This window comes from Malurus melanocephalus, unplaced genomic scaffold, assembly GCF_030028575.1.
Source record: "Malurus melanocephalus ecotype Western Australia unplaced genomic scaffold, MMel_1.1 scaffold_17, whole genome shotgun sequence".
NCBI lineage: Eukaryota > Metazoa > Chordata > Aves > Passeriformes > Maluridae > Malurus > Malurus melanocephalus.
Window position 1 is genome coordinate 521,963 of NW_026623249.1, and position 22,507 is coordinate 544,469.

Here is a 22,507-nt window from a genome sequence, read left to right on the forward strand (position 1 = left end):
AATTCTAGTTACTGATGGCCAGCATTTCTGAAGTGTGGGTGGAAATGCTGCTCTTCTTTGTCACAGKGACCATCCTATCCCTGCTCACTTTAAAAGGAAAGCTGCTGTAGTAACTCAGATGGGTTTGACATGGGAATCTTGCAGAGTACCAGCAAARAGAGAAAAAACAAGAATCAAGATGGAATTCAAGGGCACAAGAAGGAAATGACTGAAGGAAGGAAGAAGGGGCTTGTTGGAACCAAAGTGGAGCTTATGCCCACAGCAAAGACAGAGAGGTCCATCAAGAGGCAGAAACAGCTAGAAAATTAAGACTATAAATATTACAAGACAAATAAGGGGGGGGGAGGGGTGCAGGGAATGAGGGAGAAGTAAATATGAAACCATCTCTTTGGGGAGAGAGGGGAACTATATACTGGGGTTGGTTTGTTTGCTTTTTCTTCTCTTGTAAYTCAGTACCTATACTGGGGTTGGTTTGTTTGCTTTCTCTTCTCTTGTAACTCAGTACCTACAGGAAAAATGTATAACACCTTTATAAAAAAAAGGATTATTCCAACAGTGGTAAACTCCCCTGAAACATGTCCCACAAAATGGGCAGGTTTCCTTGTAAAAAATAGATAGATAGAGGGATAGATCCCTCAGATATGTAGTTACAAATCTCAGCAGTTTATTAAAAAAAAGTAATGTCTCTAAGGTACACTATAAATTCACTGTGGCTTGAGTAAAAGTAAAGAGATTTCATTCAGAGATCTTAGAGTTTTTGATCAASAGTATTAGAGACTGTGACTCTTTAAATGTCATACTATATTAGTTCTGGGTAGATAAACATTTCACAGAACAACAAGGTTCATCCTCACACAAAGAAAGCAATTTATAAAGAGCTCCAAARTATGTAGAGAAGTCCAGAAAATATTTCGCTACATTTTGCACATACACCTTTTTGAAGAAGATATTGTGTAAGTATGGTCAGAAAAAGTCTTGAATTTGAAAGCTCATTTAGACTTCTTTGCTACCTCAGTTGAGCAAGCTGAAAATAGTTGCTAGATTAGATAAATCCTCAAGCTCCTGTAGCCCAGTGGCTTACCTTTAGAGAAGGTTTTGTTGTTATGWACACATGCTGCTGCTCGTACCTGTTGTTTAATCCATGCTTAGTCTCTGTCACCTTGACCTGAATCCAACTGGGCAGGATAGAGGCCAAGTCAGGAATTAGAGTTGGGAGTACAAGTTCTGTTCAGCATCTGAGTCAGCAGATCTTGAAAGCATCCAAATAGTTTCACTGTCCCATACAATTGTGGCAGACATGTCTGTGACTAAGTAGTGTGCTATTTGTGGTATTGACTTAAAACCATACATTGTGGGTAGATTGCCTGAGAAAATTAATATTTTTGGCATTACAAAATCAAAAGACAGAATTCCTTTTAAGTGCCATAGTGCTATGTTAAGAGTCTTGCCCAGTTAAACTCAGAGGGGTTTTTACCATTAGGCTCAATAAGACCAGAACAAAAATTTTAGCACAGAGGGCATCAGAGGATATAAAGCCAGGGGCAGCTCATTGAGCTATTGCTCAGACAAATATATTGTATGGGACTGCTGACCACACAGACATGGTGTTCTCTACTTTTCTCCTCAGTCTGTACATACAGTATCTCATGCTGATCTTCTGTGTCTTTATCGCCAAGTGTCTGTGACTAGAGAAGAAAAGGATGTTTTCCTGACCAGTACCAACTCATTAAAATGGTGTTCAGCAGAAAAATATGAAGGGAATTTATTAGGCTACAAGAGTTTTTCCCATGTAGGTATATTGTTTGCATATATTACAGGCTTCAGTCCTGACTGTGCTTTCATTTCCATTAGATTGATTCCATTCTAACCACACTAACTGTAGAGTTTTTCCAAATTTACACATACAGGTGGGTAGAACCACACACCCAACAAATGAAGGGATCGTGACTACATGAAATGCAAGCTCAGTTCCTAAAGTTTCTGTCAAAAGCATGTCAGTGAGCTCAGCACTGGTAAGCTTCAAGCTTGTCCTGAGGTAGGGTATAATAGAATTATAGAATATGCTGACTTGGAAGAGAGTCATCAGGATTATCAAGTCTTACTCCTGCCCCTGCACAGGACACACCTGGAGTCATACCATGTGCCTGAGAGTGTTGTCCAAATGCTTCTTGAACTCTGTCAGGCTTGATGCTGTGACCACTTCCCTGGGGAGCCTGTTCCAGTGTCCAACCACCCTTGGGGTGAAAAACATTTTCCTGATATCTAACCTAAACCTCTCCTGACTCGTTTCATGCCATTTCCTCMAATCCTGTAGCTGGTCATGAGAGTGAAGACATCCCTTCATGAGGAAATTGCAGACTGCAGTGAGGTCTCCCCTCAGTGTCTCTTCTCCAGGCTGAACAGGTGACCTCAGCCACCCCTCATAAGGTTGCCGTTCTAGGCTCTTCACTGTCGTTGTTGCCCTCCTTTGGATGTTCTCTAATAGTTTAATGTCTGTTTTATATTTTGGCACCGAAAACTGCCCCCAGCACTCRAGGTGAGGCTGCCCCAAGTCAGAGCAGAGCGGCACAATCCCCTCCCTTGCCCGGCTGACAATGCTGTGCCTGATGTACCCCAGGACAGGGTTGCCCGCCTGGCTGCCAGGGCGCAATGACTCAGGTTCAACTTGCCATCCACCAGGACCCCCAGCTCCCCTTCCACAGTGCTGCTTCTCATTCCCCTGTCTATGCACACACCCAGGATTTTCCCAAGTGCAGAATCTCACACCACGTTGGTTGGTGATTGTCCATCTCTAATTTGTCAACATCTCCCTGTAAGGCCTCTCTGCCCYCAAGGGAGTCAACAGCTCCTCCCAATTATTGTCATTGGCAAACATATTCAGTATTCCTTTGAGTCTTGCATCCAAGTCGTTAATTAAGAAGTTGAAGAGAACTGGGTGGAGGATGGAGTCCTGCAGAACCCCATGAGTGACTGACACCAGCCTGGCGAGCAGTTCAGCCTCTCCACTTTACTTCTGTCTGAATCTGGCAGGCTACACATAAAAGGTGACATAGCATCGATCCACTGGCAACTTCACAAATGAATGAGTTTTCACCTAAGTCACAGTCCAAACAGGAATTGAGGATACAGCATAGAAATKTCTCCTTTCAATTACATCAACACAGTGCCGGTTACCAGGGGAGGCAGAACCTGCTGCGTGACTGCTGCACCTTTCACAGCAGCACAAGTAGAGAAATATGTACATTCAGGAAGAATTTATCACTAAGTTTATAAACTGCTCTGCTAGCACTGCCTCAATGAGCTAGTTMAAAGGAGTTCTGGGTGTTGCAAAATGAGTTGCAGTGAGATAGCAGGTGAAGTTTTGGGCGCCTTCATCTAGTTTCTGGCACAGTCACGGCTTTGGTTCTCAGAGCTATTTGGGGCACCTACACAAAGTATTTTCAGATTACACTGCTGGTAAGGGTTATTTGTYGCATGCAGTGATTGCTAACACTGCACAGTGGCCGTTTCTAACAGCACTATTGTATTTTACTCTCTGCCTTTCTCATTTTGGGTGTTAAAACCGTTACCAGGGTGTGTTATGCACTCTCCAAAGCCAGAGTTTTGAACAACTGAGAGAACTGATGATGAGTGAGGTGCATTTCTTTATGTCTGGTTTGCTTGGTTAGCAGGGATTATTCAGCTCCCAGCAGATATGGGCAAAATGATTAGTAGTTGTGGGAGAATCTGCTGTTTGTGAATGGAGGTAGTCCGAATATAGAACAAGTTCCAGGAACCCATGTGACACTCAGCATGACAAGACCCTGGAAAGTCTGCAGGTGACACAGGAGCCCATGTATGTGATTTCTCCAAATAGGAGAAAATAGGAAGTACAGTATGATTGCAATGCAATCTGCAATGGCTCTGTTACAGCACTGCTTCTGCTCTGTTCTTAGAATAAAAGGAACATCATTCCCAATGGCTGCCAGTGCCAGCTGATGAGACCTCTGCTTTATGAAAAATAAATGCAAATGTTTTATGTCATCTACATTAAGTTACATTTTTGGCACATGTGACCAAGGTTTCTGACAATAACATAAAAATAAAACCTTCTAATTCAGTTAAAAAGAAAAATAATCCAAAGTGAGCCCAGCTGCTTGGCAAAATAGCACACACATTTGCATAGCAAATTTCACACAAGCTTTGGATAAGAGCAATGATGGTGCCTAGTTTGATGTTTGCAGTTTTGCCGTGTCACAACCATAAGTGAAACTCAACAGGTTTTGGTCAAAACTGCAGCAGACCATAATGCTCAAATTCATCAGTATTTAAAAACTGGGCCTCATGCTCAATGGAATAACTTTGTCAATTGAATAATTTGTTACTGAGAAAGCAAAAATTGATAAGGGTTCAAGTGATGACACAAAGTTTAAGAGACAACATTCGTCATCAAATAAATGTAAATATTTTTATTTTTAAAAATGTTAATGGCACCTTAGAGGCAGTCATGACTTCACAACCAAATATACAAAAATTACATCTTCATAGTTGCATCTTTCCACAGTGCTGCACAAAATGGAAATAGTATGAGAAACATTGCAGGTCACACACTGAGACAATTAGTCAATAAAAGCAGACAATTTTTGGTACACCTTGATACTACCAGACCCAGATTCCCTGGGGAAAAAAAGAAAGGTGACTTTGTGCAAAACTTTCCAACAGCACAGCTTAATATGCTAAACGTACAGCAAATCAACCGTACAGGACAGTTTGACTCGGCCTCATGCAGTCCTTATATAAAGCATCATCTCAGTTGGCTTTTTCAGGRAAAATAAGCAATTCCATTGACTAAAATAAAACTTTCTGTTCTCTTTCACTGTTGCAATAGAAAATTGTTTGATTTTTGTGCAGGATTCTACTTAGCATCAGAGAGGCCATTCCAACTTTATCTGAAAACAAGTCTGTTATAATCTCCTGTACTTTAAAGGGAAGTAATATAATTAAAGGCCATGTTCTGGCATGATGGTAAATGAAGAAAGCAGATAAATATTTGCTTGATTAAAAAAAGTGGAGAATAAATTTGCYTGATTGCTAGTCCTAGATGGACTTCCAGAAGGGATTAAATTCTGTTACCAAAATTAAAGTGCTTAATTACAATAATCTGTGTTTATCTTCTGTTGTATCATTGAATCCAGAAGTACAATGTCTCTATCACAGCGGAAAGGAACTTGGTTTCCCAAAATGAAAACAAACAAACAAGAAAATTTGCTYTCGTACCACCTAAATGAAGCACAAGCTTCTGTGTTTTCTTTTTTCTTTACTGAATTTCTTGTTCAATGATTTTGATTTCAGAAAGCACTAGCTATTATTATGCAGTTAACTTTTTATCAGATGTAAGCCTGAACTGATTCCTTTTTCAACAGCCACATTCCGCTTCAAATGTTGGGGTCCTTGTTTATTACATATTGTGGTATTCAGTAGCTAATAATTAGTTGGCACCGCTTATGATTGCAAAACTGAAGCTTATGCTTACATTGAATTTTCCTAGCTTCAACTTCTGGTTGGCGGATCACGTATCTTTCCTACAGCAAATTGTCTTCACCTATTCCCCCAATAAAGTCATGATTTGTTCAAAGAAAACCATTGGCTTTTAAATATCCTACTGGAGAGCAGATATCAGATCTATATTAACRGATGTCCTGTAGCAGAGGCACTTCATAACAAACATTTTTATATTAAACTAAAATGCTGTGAGAATTTTTAGTGCCTCTCTAAGAATTCAGAACAAGTAGACATCACAGGAGTGCAATAAAATAAGAAGTTGAATGAATAAATATAATGTAAAGCAGAAAGAAGAAGGAATTTAAACAGGGTCTTGTTCAGTCCTGCCAATCACAAATTGGATGTTCAACAATAATGGAATTATAGTTGAAGATAACAGAGGGAATTCCATTAGGCAAGTTTTAGAGGAAATCTCATTTAGTCCTGAATTCTGAAATGGGAGAAATCAGGAAAATTGTGCTAACTTTCATAAGAAACTAAATCTCCAGAAACCTCTGAACAAAAAGCCTCCAAAAGCCTATAGAACATGTATTAACAACTAATTAAAGGGCTTTTCCATCAGAGAACTACTATCAAAGTGAAGTGAAATAACTGCCTACCAGGCAGCACCAAGCAGAAAAGACACTGTCTGGCAACTTTTTGTTGTGTGGGAGTGTTTTAGAGGCTCATGATAAGTAGGTGTAAGGAGTATCCTGTCTGATGTGTTCTATGAGAATACAAAAACAAATTGTATCCTGACGGAACACAGTTGATTGAGAAGCTGAACAGAGTTCACATTAGGAGAACTGCAATCCTTTGGGTTGGCCTAGGCACATTTTCCAAGGAAGCAGAGCTCAGACTGCAGGCCAGATACACACACTAATGCATAACAGATAATCCCAGCCTAAAGGGGGGATGTTATACTGATACTGAAGCCTGTGGTAGAGGCATCAGCCATGGGGGGCTCAGACACCAACCTTCTCTTGATTCTGAGTGTAGACACAGATAACTACCTGTCCCACCACATCCTGGTGCTTTTTAGATCTGTTCCCTGTAGGAAAAATCTAGGAATTTTCTAGCTGCCCCAACATTCTGCAAAGATTCTGCCTGGAGCCCAGTTTTAGGGGTAGCTGATGATTTACTGCAACAAGAAGAAAAATGCTCATCTCCCTTAAAATCCTGCTTCATACTCAAGAGCTTCCTACCAGTCCTTTTAGTCTTTAGATGTGGAGAACCATCTTTCACCAGGTTTTTCTTCCAGTCTAGTGAGCTAACATGGCCTATGGAAGACTTCACCACATACAAGTGTTAGCACAAGGTAGGAAATGGGAGGGCAGAGGCAGGATGGGAGAYCTGAGATCTCCCCTCCCTGTTGGATGGACTTGCAAATGGTAGAGCTCTTGCCCTTGCAGTCTCACTCTGTGTCAAACTGTAATAGTTTCACTCAAAAGCAAGCTTTTGCCCTTTGTTTTATTTTTTTAAATTATTTTCTTGATGCCTGTTATATCCTCCAGTGATTTAAATCCATCAGAGAAAATAACTTAGAGAAACGATGCCCCCATTCACCAATTAGGTTGTTTTAATTTACACAACTAACATTATGCAGCCTTGAGAGTTTTTCTGCCAGATGTAAAGCCAATATGGAAATGGAAGACCTTCCTGTTTCCAATTTGGGCCCAGTCAGATTCTGTCAAGACAGTGAGACATCTTTTATAGAACCTAGAACCATCAATTTTAGATTCTACCCTCATTTTGCACTGAGCTCATCTTCCAGAATTGTAATAGGATGCCCTTGGAGCAGAAGCCTTCACATTCCAAAGTTGTACCACACCAACTTCCTTTGTTATAAGAGAAATACTAACCTTTTCCTGCCTATCCTTGAGGCTACTTGATGTAACATTTCAACTATATAAAGTAGAAATGGGAGGATTATTTAAAGATATAATCATGCAATCGGCTTTCTTACAAAAACACATGATATTCCTTTCTTGCACATCTACTCTTCTGAACCCATTTAACAAAATGCTAAACTAACTATTTTCTCAAGAGACCAATACAGGAGTTGGCTGTGCAAGGTGATAAGAATGGAGATTRTAATATAGACGACTAGTAAACACCATGCACAGTCATGGCATTCTTGGGATCAGAACCAGGCCTTGTTTGGGCTCTTGTTTGTTTGGTTTTGGTTTCCACTCCACTTCCCTCTTAAGATGAGGTAGGGCTGGGTTAGGATAACATGGGTGTGCCTGATCTGATCCATTTCCGGTGACTGCAAAACAGCACAGTCTTTCCTGATCCTCTGTTCAAAGACATAGCACATATAAAGAATTCTTTAAATATTTGTAAGTATTTTAATTGAATTTTCTAAATGCTGAGTTGCATCATTGTTTATTAAGTTAATTCTGTYCTTTCTTCAGCTCCTGAAGCCACAAATAGTAACTATTCACTGTTTATCTGATTGTGGTAAAATGTCAATGTTCTTCCCTCCCCTCCCCTCAYCCACTCCCTTTCCTCAAAATAAGGTCTTCACAACTTCTATACCAACTATTGCACTTGATTAAAAAGAAATATACTCCCTCCCTCCCATAATACCAGCATAGAAAATGCTGCAACTGAAAATATGAAATGACAATTATTTTCACAGTATTAACACTGAACATCAAATTGGAGACACTGTTTTTTCACTTAATGGAGAGTGGAGAAGAATTCTGGTTGGGGTGGTTTGTTTTTTTTTATTTTTTTTGTTTGTTTATTTTTAACACACTAAAATCTTGGCTGAAAGCCAAGTGGGTTTCAGGAAAATTTTTTTCTGCAGTTCTTAAATCAAGGAAAATTAATTCCAGTGGGAAAACAAACCCAGACCTGTCTCCTAGTAGTGGTAGTGCATGTTAATACATTATTTTCAGGAATGTTTGTTGAGAATGTCTGCAGTTCATATATTTACAGAAGTTTAACTCCCTGCTCCACCTAAGAAGCTGTTCCCGTGTGTTTCTGCCACATCCTTTAATCTGACAGAAGAAAGAAATCCACTGTACCCAGGGTCCCACCACCTGTATGCTTTGCATTCAGTCTGAACACCCAACAATTCAGTGCTAACAAAGTCTAACCTCAATGTTGCCTTTCCATGTACTTCTTTCTCCTTCAAGGTTGCACAGCTTGAAACAAGTGAGTGCTTTGGTGCTACCAGTTACTCATTTTTTTTCTCCTTTACAAAGTTGCCTGGGGATCTCATTATTCAATTCAGTCCATCTTTGGAAGTCTTATGCCACATGTATGTGTTTCCTGAATGCAATAAGGAATAGTGCCAGGACAGGAAGTGGTCAGTAGCCATCACTGGTCTCATTTACAAACAAACTCTGTGCAAAAAGTTACCAGCASAAGCATCAATTTTTGTTAGTCCTGAAAACTCAAATACCCATTAATTTAGAATCTAGAACTATCAATACACATGACTGCATAGTTTGGCTTATCACTCTAGGTGGATTCAGAGAGAAAATTAGTTGATCATTCTAACAGAGCGGATACACATTATGGCACTCCCTCCTGATCACGCTCTTTGCACTCTGACCTAGTGAAAAGCACACCTGAATTTATGGTTGCTGCGATCCCTCCCAGGCCATCATACCTTCTTTTGTGGGTGTGGGTTTGGAATGTGGAAAACCTTTTGGATTAAGACAGAAGACTGACTTGAGTGAGCAGTTCATCACAGATACAGCCAGTTAGACAAAATCAGATTGAACAGGCAACTGACTGCCAACAGGTATACTTTTATATATTTACACCAGAATTTGTATACACACAGTGCTTAAAAAACAGGGAGGGGAAAAAAAGGGGAAAAAGAAAAAAAAAAAAAAAAAAAAAACAGTAAAAAAGCTTAATAAAAGTATAATCATCCTTTCTATAGCACAAATAATATGATCCNACACAGTGCTTAAAAAACAGGGAGGGGAAAAAAAAGGGGAAAAAAAAAAAAAAAAAAAAAAAGCAACAGTCCAACAGCTTCATCTTGGTATAATCATCCTTTCTATAGCACAAATAATATGATCCCAGTTTTTACAAAATATTGCCAGCAGCGTCACTGCAAAAAAAGTGCAGATTATATGAAACCGGCTCTTCATCATAGGAGCAATGAACTTTGCAATAGTAGAAACGCACACTAAGATGACAGTCATGAAGGCCAGGATAACATTTATACACTTCCCCAGGAGCACTTTGGCATTAACTGTTTCAGACTGCTGTGCTTGCTGCTCTTGCTGATGGAGCTCCAGTTTGGAAACCCGGGTCTGGCATGATTCCAAGGCTTCCTAGAGACAGAAAACAAGAATTAGGGTAGCTGTATTTCCATTCAACATTTCTTCACATTTTGACTGCAGAGCCATCCATCAGCTAGATTAGAAGTGTAATTTATTATAGACTGCTAAAATTTCAATGAACCAGAAACTTTAAAAAGAAAAATCAAGTCTAACAACACTGTCCAAAATGTAGTTTTTTCTTTTTTCATGCTTGAGAAAAAGTATCATTACTCTAATGTTCATGACAGGTGTTTCCTATATATACTGCTGATATAAAGTACTAATAAAGGTGTTGCCTTAGYAACTATCACTGTATTAAAAGTGCAGCAAAATTAGTTTCTTTGTATATTCTACAGAATATATTAGGGTGGACTTGCTGTGATACTAGTTAAATCTGCTCTACAACACCTCTGTGGTCTACCTTAATTTTGCTCTCAAAGGCACCCACCCTACCATGCAGGCCTTGAGTTCTCTGTAAGATTTGGCCTTCTCCTTCTATCAGTGTGAAGGCTCATCGATCCATGCTCCAAGTGAACAGTGGAGACAGTGGGAAAACCTGTGGAGATGCTTTTATGGGATTCTCTCCCATATGATCTATTCGCTTCACAATTTGTTCTGAAGAAAGCAGACCTTCTGCTTGAGGATGGACTAAAAGTGGTTATTGAGTAAAATGCTTCCTGAAGACTTACCCCCATGCTTAACCCTCCCAAAATGAAACATAGAAAAGCTTCCAATTGCTTCACTTGTTTGCCAAAAGACCAGCTTTTTGCCAGAGTTGGGATTTGGACACCACTGCACAACAAGGAAAACTGATGCTCCAGCATCCCTTCTTTCTTCCCCATTCTCAAACTCCAAATATTTTCCTTGCTCAAGCAGGTTTGCTCCGTGATCACACAGTGAGCTGTCTCAATCCAAAACTCTGTGTACAAATACCCAAAGAGTTATTAGGTTTCCCTTCTGGATCAGTTCATTGTTGCAGCAAGCTGAACTGGCTTACCAAGTGACTGGCCAGGCACCAAGGTCACCACAGAGAATGTGGCACAGTGCCTTACACAAGAATGCTTCCTTTTCACTGCTCTAGAAATTAGTAACAGTATGTAAGACAGTTCTTAATGGGTGGCAAAAAGTCTGTAATGCTTCATGCATGTTTTCCACCACACACTAAAGAATTTTCCTGGTCCTTCTTTCACTCTAAATGTCCTGGTTTTTCTTGGTYCGGTTTTTGGTGGTGGGGGGATGGGGTCAAAAAACCAGAAAGATGGCTCCTGTGACTAAGTTCTAGAAGCTTGCTCCTTCTTCCCCAGCAAAAGAAGCCCCTGTGTTTTAGAACCAATCCATTATGGCTCTGAGGTTGATGGACAGGCTGCTCATCAGGCCTGGGCCAATTGCACAGKCTAGTTACACCTCTGTGATGACATATGGTCTTGTACTTAAGAAGAATTCAAAACATGATAGAGAGCGGCCGCCATTTAGTTTTCAGGTTGTTAGTATCATTCACCGAGGGAGGACAGAGAAAGAGGGTGAGAAGATGTAAGAAAAAAAATGAAGACCCAAGATCACAGTAAGAAGACAGGTGCTGTGCTGTTGCTGTGGCGCTTGAACATGGAGAAAACAAGCTGTTCTTGAAAGAACTATTTCTTCAATGGGAGACCTGTATAGAAAAGAAAGTGACTTTGCTCTGAGAAAAACCTGGCCTTTGAGGACTTTGGTAAGCCAAAAAGGGGGAAGAGGCTTGCCCACTCCCCCCCCCCCCCCCCCCATCTGAAGCGAGTTAGCACTCAGAAGAAATTGTGTTCTGTGGGGGGAAGAAGTGCCCCCGTGCCCCACATCTGAAGCAGTGGATGCTTAGAAGAAGCTGTGTTTCTGCCAGGAAATTTGAGAGAGTAGCTTTGGAAGACTGTTTTTCTTTCTCTCACGAGGTAAAGAAAAAGAATCCCTTGCCACCAGCAGTTATACACTGACTGTTTCTTGGGAAAAGAATTTCCACAGCTTGGAGCTGTAAGAACTCTTCTCCTRTGRTGMTKGATGACAACCGTAATGAGTAGTTTGATCTATGTTAAAACTTTCATCCCTGTCCCCCTCTGCRCACGGGAAGGCATGGTGGGGGTGGAGAGGGGCCACCTGAGAAAGAGGTCCCTGGGAAGAATAACAGGTGTCTTAAAATGTCCATTTCTATTTTTTTCTCCTTGTAAATTTTTCCCTATTTCTGTTACCCTCCCTGGTGCAGTAGTTTTCTTAGTAGTTTTTAGTAATAAATCTATTTTGCAACTTAAGTTATTCAGCCTATCTGACCATTTTCTGGAACATATATGTATCTTTGTCTCAATTATGTTATCTTATCTAAAAATAAATTTTAGTCTTAATTGGGCTTTTGCTCTCCCTTCTGCCTCTCCGGTGGGGGGGAGGGAACGTCGTTGGGTGCTTTGGCTTTYGGCCCAGTTCAAACCATTCTTGGTGCATTGGCCAGGAAAAAACGGGTTTAAACCCACAACACTAAGTTATTCTCAAATTGTCTTGTGCTGCTTTAGAGAAAGTCCAGCTGCAAAAGTCTGATACCTGCAGCTCTGCATTGAGAGGCTGAATATGCCTTTAAAAGGATCTGTACATCCTTTAGTGACAGAATTACCTTGTTGCTCAAAATATCCACAGCTTAAATCCTTTTACTCTATTTTAGCTTATTTTCTAAACCCCCAGAGAGATAGGTTTAAATGGGCCCAACTGTACAGAGACAAAAGAAACAAGGTTATATCAGTGTAGCACTTCAATCAGAAGTCTCTGATACCCCTCCAGGAGTCTTTTAAAAAAAAGTGTCTGAGCTCTCTCCATGATTCTACTAATGAGTTAGCAAATATTTCACAGCTCTTCTGCTGGACAACTTTATGTTTTTACAAAATCCAAATGCCTTCACAGAAATTAGTCCTATTTTCTTTAAATCTCTGAGACACCCTTTCTTCTTTAAATGTACAAAGGAACCTATGATGTGCTTAGATTCAGTACCATCCCTTTCCCACTCTCTTGCCAGGAACTTCTTAACTCCCACAACATTTAGGCAACTGTGATTATCCAGCTGCCTGCACTCTCTGTGTTCAGAAATGTGAGCACACKTGTATACAGGATTTAGGTTCTTTTACGATCTGATCCAATATGAAGACAGTCTTTGAGCAATCCTCAGTTGTTCATGAATAGCTTTTTTCACCACTTGCTCAGACTTTGAATAGAAATATTATACATTACGTAAGTGCCTATATGTAAATATTCAAATACATATATAACTACATGGTGTCAGGACATATTTGTAGACATTATTATTGCCTTTTAATTGAAGTTAGATATGACTACAACTGATCACTAAGGTGAACATACCCTACAGATTTGATTACACAGGTTGTTGTGACCACAGCTTAAAACTCTTTAATTATAAGTGGCAAATCTACAAATCTATTTATAAATTAGCTCTCTTAATTTTTACCTTAAGTTCCGTTTATAATAAACCTTGCCAGTGATGAAACTACATATTGGAGAAAGGCTGAGCAAGAAGTCCGTGTTGGGACATTGTCAGAAGTGGTATTTTATACAATACAAGAAGATGCGATTCCTTCCTCCTCTGTGCAAGAAATTAAAACAGGCCTTTCTACAACCACAAGTCTGCCTAGGCTATATTATCAATTCCATCAATTCCAAAAAAATCCTGAATCTGGTGAAACAAATGGAGACTGTCACTGATTCAATGTGCTGGCTTTTCACCTTAAAACAGATAAAACAAGGGCTTAAATCTTTCCCCAGATTCTTTCTTTACAAAGATGTAAAAAGATGCAGGTGTTTCATGGTACAGGATTTCTATGAATGTTAGAGGTTCATGATAAGGAAAATAAGTACCTGAACATCTCGTGATCGCTCGTAGGCCTGATATGCCACTTTCTCCTCTATGCTGGCTAGCTCTTGTTTCAAGTTTGCTGTCTCATGTTGATGAAGATCAGTGAGGTCATTTAACTGGTCTTCCAGTCTTTCGTATCTTATTAGGAAAAGAGGTCTAAATTTAGTGCCTTGTATTCAAGTAAGGCTAAATCATGAAAACAATTACACATTTTAAAAGGTAAATTCTCACAGTACAATGAAATTATCTGACTAGCATTATGAAGTACATATAGAAATCAGTAAAAACTTTGCAAACTTTCCATAAACATTAATTCAGCAATCTGCAAGCCTTTTCTGGGTATTTCTTGCTGGCAATAGGTGTTAAAAAGCAAATATTTGTACATCACTGGCAAATTATATGAACTGTAAATAGTGTCTAATGATATCCAACTCACATTTTTCACTCTTCATTTAGACAAGAAGATATGGTTGCATAAGTAAGTTTGAGCCAGTTAACAGCCCACCAGTAATGACAGGAAAAATACATTTTCTCTCACACACAACTGCAGGATTGTGCCATTTATGTACAGTCTGTTCTGGCATGCCTCTGTATGGTAAACCAGTTCAAGTCAATCATCAGGAAACTAGAACTTTTTTTTTGTGAGTTTGTCACTTAATTTAACATACAAACAGACAAACACTGCAGTCAGCACAAAAATGATCGAGGTAAAATTGTCTAGAAATGGRTGGCAGGAAGCTTGAGATTTTATTGGCAGTGGCCTGACAGAAAAGGCCGCTCTGCTTTCTCCTGAAACCAAATCATGAGGTCAGTAGATTGTTTTCACTGTACTTTCCTCCCTATATTACCATGTCAAGCCTTTTCTTGTATTTCAAGAAGTATAAACAAAAGAAACATGAAATATTGCCCTTCATACTGAGATTTTGCCCATTAACATAGTAAAGACTTCAAGAATTGRCTGTCACTTTAACAAGCCATAGGAAATATGGGATATAGGTACAGCAGGTGCAAGTCCTCTGTAAAACATATCATCCACTTCTCACAGTGGATGATAAGGGAATCAGGTGTCAATTAACAAACGCAAGACAAASTTATGCTACAGCACTTAAAACTACATCTCACAGCTGTGTGTTACACCAGGTGCAAGGTGACATTGCATCCACAAGATAGCAATGGGTGGGAGAAGTATTTGGACAAGGTCCTCAGAAGTCAAGGGTGTACCTATCAGCAGTAAGTCAGTTCTGATTAGCTTTTTGGAGCCACATTAGATGAAAATTCTTCCACCAGTCACAAAACCATTGGCTTCTCCTATATGCAGTATTCACATAAGTCACATAAAAGGCATGAAAGAGRAGAGAGTTTTCTGGTCAGCCTTTGACAAAAGGCAAAGGACAGTACACTATTTGGCAAAAAATATTCTATGTGTATTTTCAGTCATTGGAAGGAATTAGACATGTTGGAACCAGATATTAATTTGAATTATTTTTTCCTCATGCTTCTGAAATCTCTCTCTCTCACACACACTTTCCAAATAGTTTCTATACTCATTCAAAAGTAATTTCAAGAGGACAGTTAAAAATAAATACCTATATCTTTCCTCTTGTAGCATCTGAGAAATAAAGCCATAGTCTCTTTTAAACTGGGTTTTTAAATTCTCAATATCATCAGCTAATTGGGACTGTGTCTCCTTGATTTCCCTTAGCTCCTCCAAAATAATTGAAAGCTTTCCTTGGCTGTCCAGGGTACTTGCCACAGCAGGACTAAAGGAAGTATTCCCATTGCTATCTGCTGATCCGGAGGTCCCACTTGAGCATTCATCATCACTAACATATTTTGATTTGGCAACAATGGTGGCACTGCCCCCGTAGGTTCTAGAACTTGTTTCTGGACGAAATTCATCCAAGGAATTTTTGAGATGAGCAATGTTGTCTGCACTACCAAATTTGTTCCGGATCAGGTTGGCAAACTCTCTAGATTTGCTGAAAACAAAGACAGGTGGTGTCAAAGATACACCCGGCAGACCCGACTTGCTGCTCTCTGTTCCATGCCCAGTGATACGAGACTTTCCATGTTGAACATCTTTCAGGTTATCTTTGGAATTATCCTTGGTAGCTTTGGAAGATCCATTTTCAATATCCTTGAGCTTTTTGTGATACTGTTCCAACTTCTTTTGCAGCTGGGCAATGGAGTGGGCAGATTTCTGGTTCTTTTTCTCAAAGACCTGCTTAATGCGCCCAGCCTGTTGCTTGTCTGCACTGTTTACCAGTTTCAAATACTCAGCCACGTTTCCATCTCGAGCTGTTTGTTCAACCTTGATTTGCTCTGTAACCTTGAGGATTTTCTGTTTCAAGCTATCGGCACTGAGTTTGACTTTGTGAAATTCTAGGACCCCATCTGGTACATCAAAGTTCAGGTTGGTATCAGAACCTCCACGGCGAATGGTAAGTGGTAAACTCAGGGTATTCATGTCATGTCTTTCCACCTGAGAGAAAGAAACAGAGGTAAAAGGAATTTGAATTCTMTTTTCTTAACTCAAACATTTGGTTTCCTTTCCCACATGTAATTTTATCAAGTATACAGTATAAAGTAGCCTATAGTAACAAAGAAGAATAAACTTTCTTCTAAATTATGCAGCATTTTTCTTGACTTCCATAAGTTAATAAACAGTCCAAGGAACTGCTTGTCTCTTTTAAAATAGAGGCAAGATAAATTAGAGAGAAAATTATTCAAGCATACAGCTTTTCAGAATCATTATGGTTTTCCACAAAATGAGAATAACACCTAAACACCTAGCTAGAAAACACTCCTAAATACATTCTTTATTATTAAAGGTTTCAAAGAAATYGTAACTGATAATCACTCAATTTTTTCTGTTAGAAGTAGTCATACAAATGGAGATGTAAGCAGATTTTTTCCTTCTACAGCAGCATTATACTGTTCAGTATATTTTCCCAGGCTTAATGCCTTTTTCATACATCCCATTCAAATTCCTCCCACAAAYCAAAGTTTTTGCAAAACTAGCTGAAAGCGCTTGGAAATTTAGTGCATGCTGCAAGTTGGAAGCAGCTGTTATTTTCTAAAGCAGAGAGCACAGAGAAAGAATTGGACTGTATTTGACTTTCCATGCTAGATGAAGATGCTCAACAACTTGATCTGCTGTGCAAATTCTGCTTTAAAGGAGATTCACTGAGTGGGATTTACAGAAAGAAACCCACGAAAGAAAACTGCATTCCTTCAAGTATARGATCTGTACACTTTAACAATGCTCTCTGGAAGCACAACAGAAACAACTAGGAAACTCAATCACAACACTGACACACAACAGATCATTCATCTTTCTCAACAGAAGGCAAGGCAGTCTGATACAAAACACTGGAAGTGTTTCACATGTAAAGTCAAAATTATGGGGGAGTCATGAGATAAGAAYGATCTCAACAAAATAGCTTCATCCCTGTTATCATCTTGGGTCAGCCTGTATGACAGAGAGAGCATTTCATTGCACTTGCTACAATGCCATGTCTGTAGAGACTGCTTAACAAATGCTAGCATGCTAGCCTTAATGGGTTAACATGCTAGCCTTAATGGGTTTTCAGAGCTTTAATATCAGAGGGAACAAATACAGTTGCTCAGGCAAGACTATTGCAGAGACAAGGCAGAAGCTGTATTAAAGTATTTCTTAAAGAGGTGTTTGTGAAATGTTTTAACTACTCTTTGCTTCAACATGTCTGAGATTCTATGTTAAAAGTTTGATTTCCAATTACAGTGTTTATTATTATGTATAATACTGAAGATCATGCAGCCAGACCTATGTGTATATGTCCAGTAATCACTATTCAATCCTTTTCATGAGTAAAAACCCATAAACCCATCATTGAGTATTGTTGTAAGGTTTGATTTTTCCATCCTTGTTAGGCAGTTTTGGCAGGTTTCCTGGAAATTCACTCAAGGATTCTTGTATTGTCCTTAAAACACAAGCTCRGTAACCAGATGAATTGTCCTACTGTTGATAACATGCATCATGCACAGATTGATCAGGAGAACTACTCTGCCTGTACCGTGCTGSGATACAAACACAGAAGGGGCAATGCACCTATAAATCTGGATCTGACCGTCTCAGAGACAAGATCATCTCTACTACATTGTATTATTTTCCTTATAGACTATAGAGGATTACAGCAGCGTTTTTTCTTGATTCTTCTTTTGCTACTAGACCACTCAGGGCACAAACCAGGTAACATAAAAGTTCACATTTACCAACATCTAAAAAGAAAATAGACTCTTGAAAAACTCAAACGGAAAGAGTTCTGAAGTTGACAGTTTGTTTTGGAGAATATTGGTTAATGACGACCTTTAAGACTCAAACTCTATTCCAGGGATTAAACCAGTGCTATGGCCTAATAGATCTGCAATTTACCCATTTGTTAAAAACCATTGGTATTCATCCAAATGCTCCGTATAAAACAAGAGTTTCTTGAAAAAAACTAAGACATTTTTTAATAAGCTTTGGCACAAAATTACTGTCATTAGTCACAGAATTGTATACACACACAAAACAGATCCATCACTGATGTCACTCAGGATAAGCTGTACATAACTTCCAAGAAYGGGTGGGTCTATAACCTTTATACAGCAGTAAGTGTTTACTTCCTTAGTAAAAAATAGCCTTAAAAATGTATTGTAATAATTGGATACAAGCCCAAACCAGATCCCTCGTCCTTTACGTCCACTCCCTCACTGGAGTCTCTATTGGTCAGCCTTCTCTGTCTTCCTGAAACTTCAAGGTCACAACATCAATAGAGATAAAGAGAACAATAGTACTAAAAAAAATGCATTTGCTRAAGGCTGCCTTGCTTTTGGACATGAGAAAATCAGTTAGCATGTGGCAAATCTGGTCCTGACACGAACAAAACCAATACAGGGTCAGTTCAAATTCAGTAAAATTTAGAAAAGAACTGTGTTTAAATTCTCAAAACACTGCTAGCAGTAGTTTTTTTACTTACTTGATTGAGAGCTCACTAACGGTGCAGAAGAGTCATATCCAACATCTTCTTCAGTCTGATTGTCATTGGACAAAATGGCAGGTGTCCTCTGCMATAATATTGCAGGGTTGCAACAGAGGCTCTTGAAATCCTCTGTTGATATAGTGCACCTTTTTTGGGGGGACAAGGATGGGGSTAGCATGGGGTGGAGTAATTTCTTTTCTTGGTGGGGGCTGGTTGGTTGGGTTTTGTGGGTTTTAGGGTTGTTTGTGGGTTTTGGTTAGGTTATTTTAAATCAGAAGTAAGCAGACAGTGGAAGAATGAGGTATCTCTAGACAAGAGGTCTTTTACCTTGGTGAGGTAAAACAGTCTTACAAACATCCATTTGTGATTGCTTTATAGCTCAGCACTAATGGTACCTCAAGACATCAGACTTSCTCTTCAAATCCTGCCTCAAATCCTTCTTGCTGCAAGTCTTGTTTTGTGATGAGAAGAACTAGCTTGCACTTTCTGTCCTATCAAATGYCTCATTGTYTATACTGAGCACAAGCCTGCCAGTACGAGTCTGAGGTGCTTTCTCATCCCTGCAGGGAGTAGTGCCTCGAGTAGTGCCCTCTCCTGGGATGCCGGCTGAAATCCTCCCAATGCAGGAGACTGAACACACATCTCCTTCAAACTGTGAGTGCTCTTCCAGCTATGCTACAGGAAGAAATGATGAATGCCATCCATGCCATTGTTCCTTCTGACAGGACCACCAAACTGCTAAAGAAGTTGTCGAGAGATGTTTGTCGAGAGATGTTTTTGGTTTGGCTTTTTTTTTTTTTTTTTGTATTTTACTTTTTTAAGATTTTCATTGTGGTTGCCAAGAGAAAAATATATTTACATACAGTAACAGTCCTAACAGTTAAAACAGAGCCATTTTTTGGACGTGAGAAGCACCTTAAGAAAAAAAACAATCATCACACGTGTCTCCTATTATGGTAATTAATAAGGAGCTTGGTATTAGCAGTAGATGAGAAGCAGCAGTCCTCAGACATGTGGTACTAACAGAGAGACAAAGCACTAGCTCAGAGTCTGAGGAAATACTGGAGATGAGCCCTCAATCTGTYTCCTAGGAAAAAGGAGGGATAAAACCAATTTGCATATGGTAGTGGCATAGTCATAGCTGATGTCAGCCTGAAAAAAGAAATCTGGAGCTTGGAGAGAGACCACTACGCTTTATGGAGCAGTTCACAAACATACTTTGCTACCACTCAGTTAAGAACTAATAGTAATGTTTGAAAAATATGAGCTTTGAARAACAGTGATTTAGGAGTAAAGCAACTCAGGCTCCCTGCCTGCATCAGAACATGGCACCACATCTGACTCCATAGGTAACTCTCAGACATAAAGACCCGATCCCCCTCTTTCTGAGGAGCCAAGCAGATGTCCAGCTGCATGACCATGCTATTCATTTAGCCCATCTCAAGCCAAAGTCCAGAGTTTCAAAAGGGAGAGCAAAACCACTGCCTGGTGCAATGAACACAGGGTCACTGCTAGGAACCCTTCATTGCACATGAATTGGCAAGTTTACTTTCTGTCTTAAATGTAAAGTAGAGGGCTGAGTAATAGGCAGCCTGCCATTCATAAAGAAGCATTCAGGGCACATTAGTGATTTGAAAACCCAATCACAGAAACAAGGGATTTTATTGGCATCATAATCATGTACATGTTTCTTCACTTACTGTCTGCAAAAGCTGCACAAAGGTCAGACTTGCAGGCCATGCTATCAATGAGCCCAGAGCACAAAAGGACCCATGTGCCCCAATGCTACAGGCAAGACTGTTGGAAACAGATTCCATATGGACAGGGTCTGCTGGACAAGTGAGAGCATCATGTTTAATGGGCTGTAGAGATTGGTCATTGTATCCTCTGGTTGGAAGATATAAAGCAGACCTACAAGGTTTTTCCCAAAAGATGCTGGTTGGGATCCATTTAGGAGAAAAAATCCATAGCAAACAGAGCACAAAGAGCATGCAGCCCACCCAAATGCAACCCACATCTCATGGCTGCTCAGATGAATCACTTCCTGTGTTCCACTGACTGTTTCAATGGATCTCCACTAACAAGTGAGAGATAAAACAACCTATGTTTATGCATCAAATTGAACTCTACTGTTTCTGTCATAAATTTCTTTTATGTTCTTTTAAAAAGTAGCYGAAAAAGACACAGGGAAAAAAAGCCATTTGCAAGACAGATGCATATATGTATCAGGTCCAGAAAGCACACACCTTAGGGCTGCCTCGCTGACAGAAACAAACCATGAAGAGACAAAATTATCTACTTATTTAAATAGGCTCGGTTTACAGGTGTTTCCTTCCTTTTTCTTTCTCTGAACAGCCTCTTTATCATCACCAGTCATAGCTGTGCAAGCTGAACAAAAGCTTATGATGACAATTTAAGTCTGTCTTGAAAGAGTTTTTGATGAATGCTTAGAAACAGAATCCCATAAGGAACATACAAAATAGGATTAAGGTGGCTTTAAAGATTTTAGAATTTGTCAATAGCAACAAAAATTATCAGGAGCAATTCTCTTTTTATCAAGAAATATGCATATGCCAGAAACACAAAGATTCCAAYGGATAAAAGAGTATGAAGATGGGGTTTTAATACCATTTTTATATATTCCAAACCAGATATGTATTTGGAGAGAGAGTTTTACCATCTCTTTCAAGCTAACTGTTCCTTCCAAAATGCGTGTAAGAATGCTTCATGAAGTCTTAAAACACAGCTACATCATCATAAAACATTTTAAGTTATGTCCCCAACATTTTTGTGAAGTATGTTACAGCAAAACACCTTCTGCTCTAGTTTTTTTTACAGAGCTACTTAAGAGTAATATCTAGAAATACATACACTCAGTATATCATGCTAATAATTGTGCAGAGGGTTAAGAGTATATGGGAATGGAGGGAGTCAGGAAACCTTGTTTCTACTTTTTACCRGGGTAATGGAAGATCCTGGGTGATTTGTATGAGACCACCTGGCAAAAGCTGATGGAGTCAAATAACTGAAGGTATTTCTTTTATCATCAGCAATTCCTGTGTCACCTATTAACCTCCTCCCCCACCCCCMAAAAAATGTTGAAGCTATAAGGCACATATTAGGTGTTTATTCCAAACAGTAGTCAAAGATAATCCCAGACACCCTTTGACAGGTATCTACTCTTCAATGTTCAAAGGCTGGGAAGCTTCAAGGCCTTTTCATGAGTATGGGGCAGAGTAGCCTATAGTGATTTGAATCCTTTCGAAAATTTCTGCACTATGCTATCATGGTCCGGTAATTATAGAAATTCAGTTCTACTAAGCAACTTCAGCAAGACTTCAGACATAGACTAAACTACTAAGCATACTAGGCAAGACATCAGATGTTGAATCTACTCCTCCCAAAGGTTAGTTTGATCACCTATCTTTCCCTCCATTTTAATTCATCAGCACCACAGAGTTGAAACTGCAAACAAGATGTACACGTACTTGCAAATTTAGTTCAAGTGAAAAAAACCCTCCAGAATTAAAAAACATCCGAAAGTTGAAAATGCTATAGCATAAACTCTGTAGAAAGCAATTGCAAAGAAAGCATGTACACTGGAGTTCTGGTGTGACTAGAAAGACCGCTTTTACTCTCTTGGTCCAATTTGGGCAAGGCCAMATAGCCAGGTATAACCTGCAACCCAGTCAGGTTCCCACCAACACGGGTTTGCCTCAAATCCTACAGACATACTCAGTACAAAACATAACTATCCCAGAAATAACCTTTCCTCCAATTTCTAATTAAAGGACTGAACTAAGGCCAAAYTATCTAGG

The 22,507-nt window shown here is 39.4% G+C and overlaps 1 protein-coding gene across 2 annotated transcripts in view; it reads right to left on the reverse strand.

The window, feature by feature from the left end:
• Positions 1-9,487: 9,487 nt before the first annotated feature.
• The window catches only part of TMCC3 (transmembrane and coiled-coil domain family 3), a 101,729-nt gene continuing 88,709 nt past the window's right edge, over positions 9,488-22,507 (reverse strand). For both annotated transcript variants that reach the window (XM_057386901.1, XM_057386893.1), the window contains exons 2-4: positions 15,273-16,168; positions 13,689-13,824; positions 9,488-9,824 (exon numbers count right to left, since the gene is read on the reverse strand). In XM_057386901.1, coding sequence (XP_057242884.1) covers positions 9,522-9,824; positions 13,689-13,824; positions 15,273-16,153 — 1,320 coding nt within the window. In that variant the 5' untranslated portion in view covers positions 16,154-16,168 and the 3' untranslated portion in view covers positions 9,488-9,521. The remainder of the gene's footprint in view (positions 9,825-13,688; positions 13,825-15,272; positions 16,169-22,507) is intronic.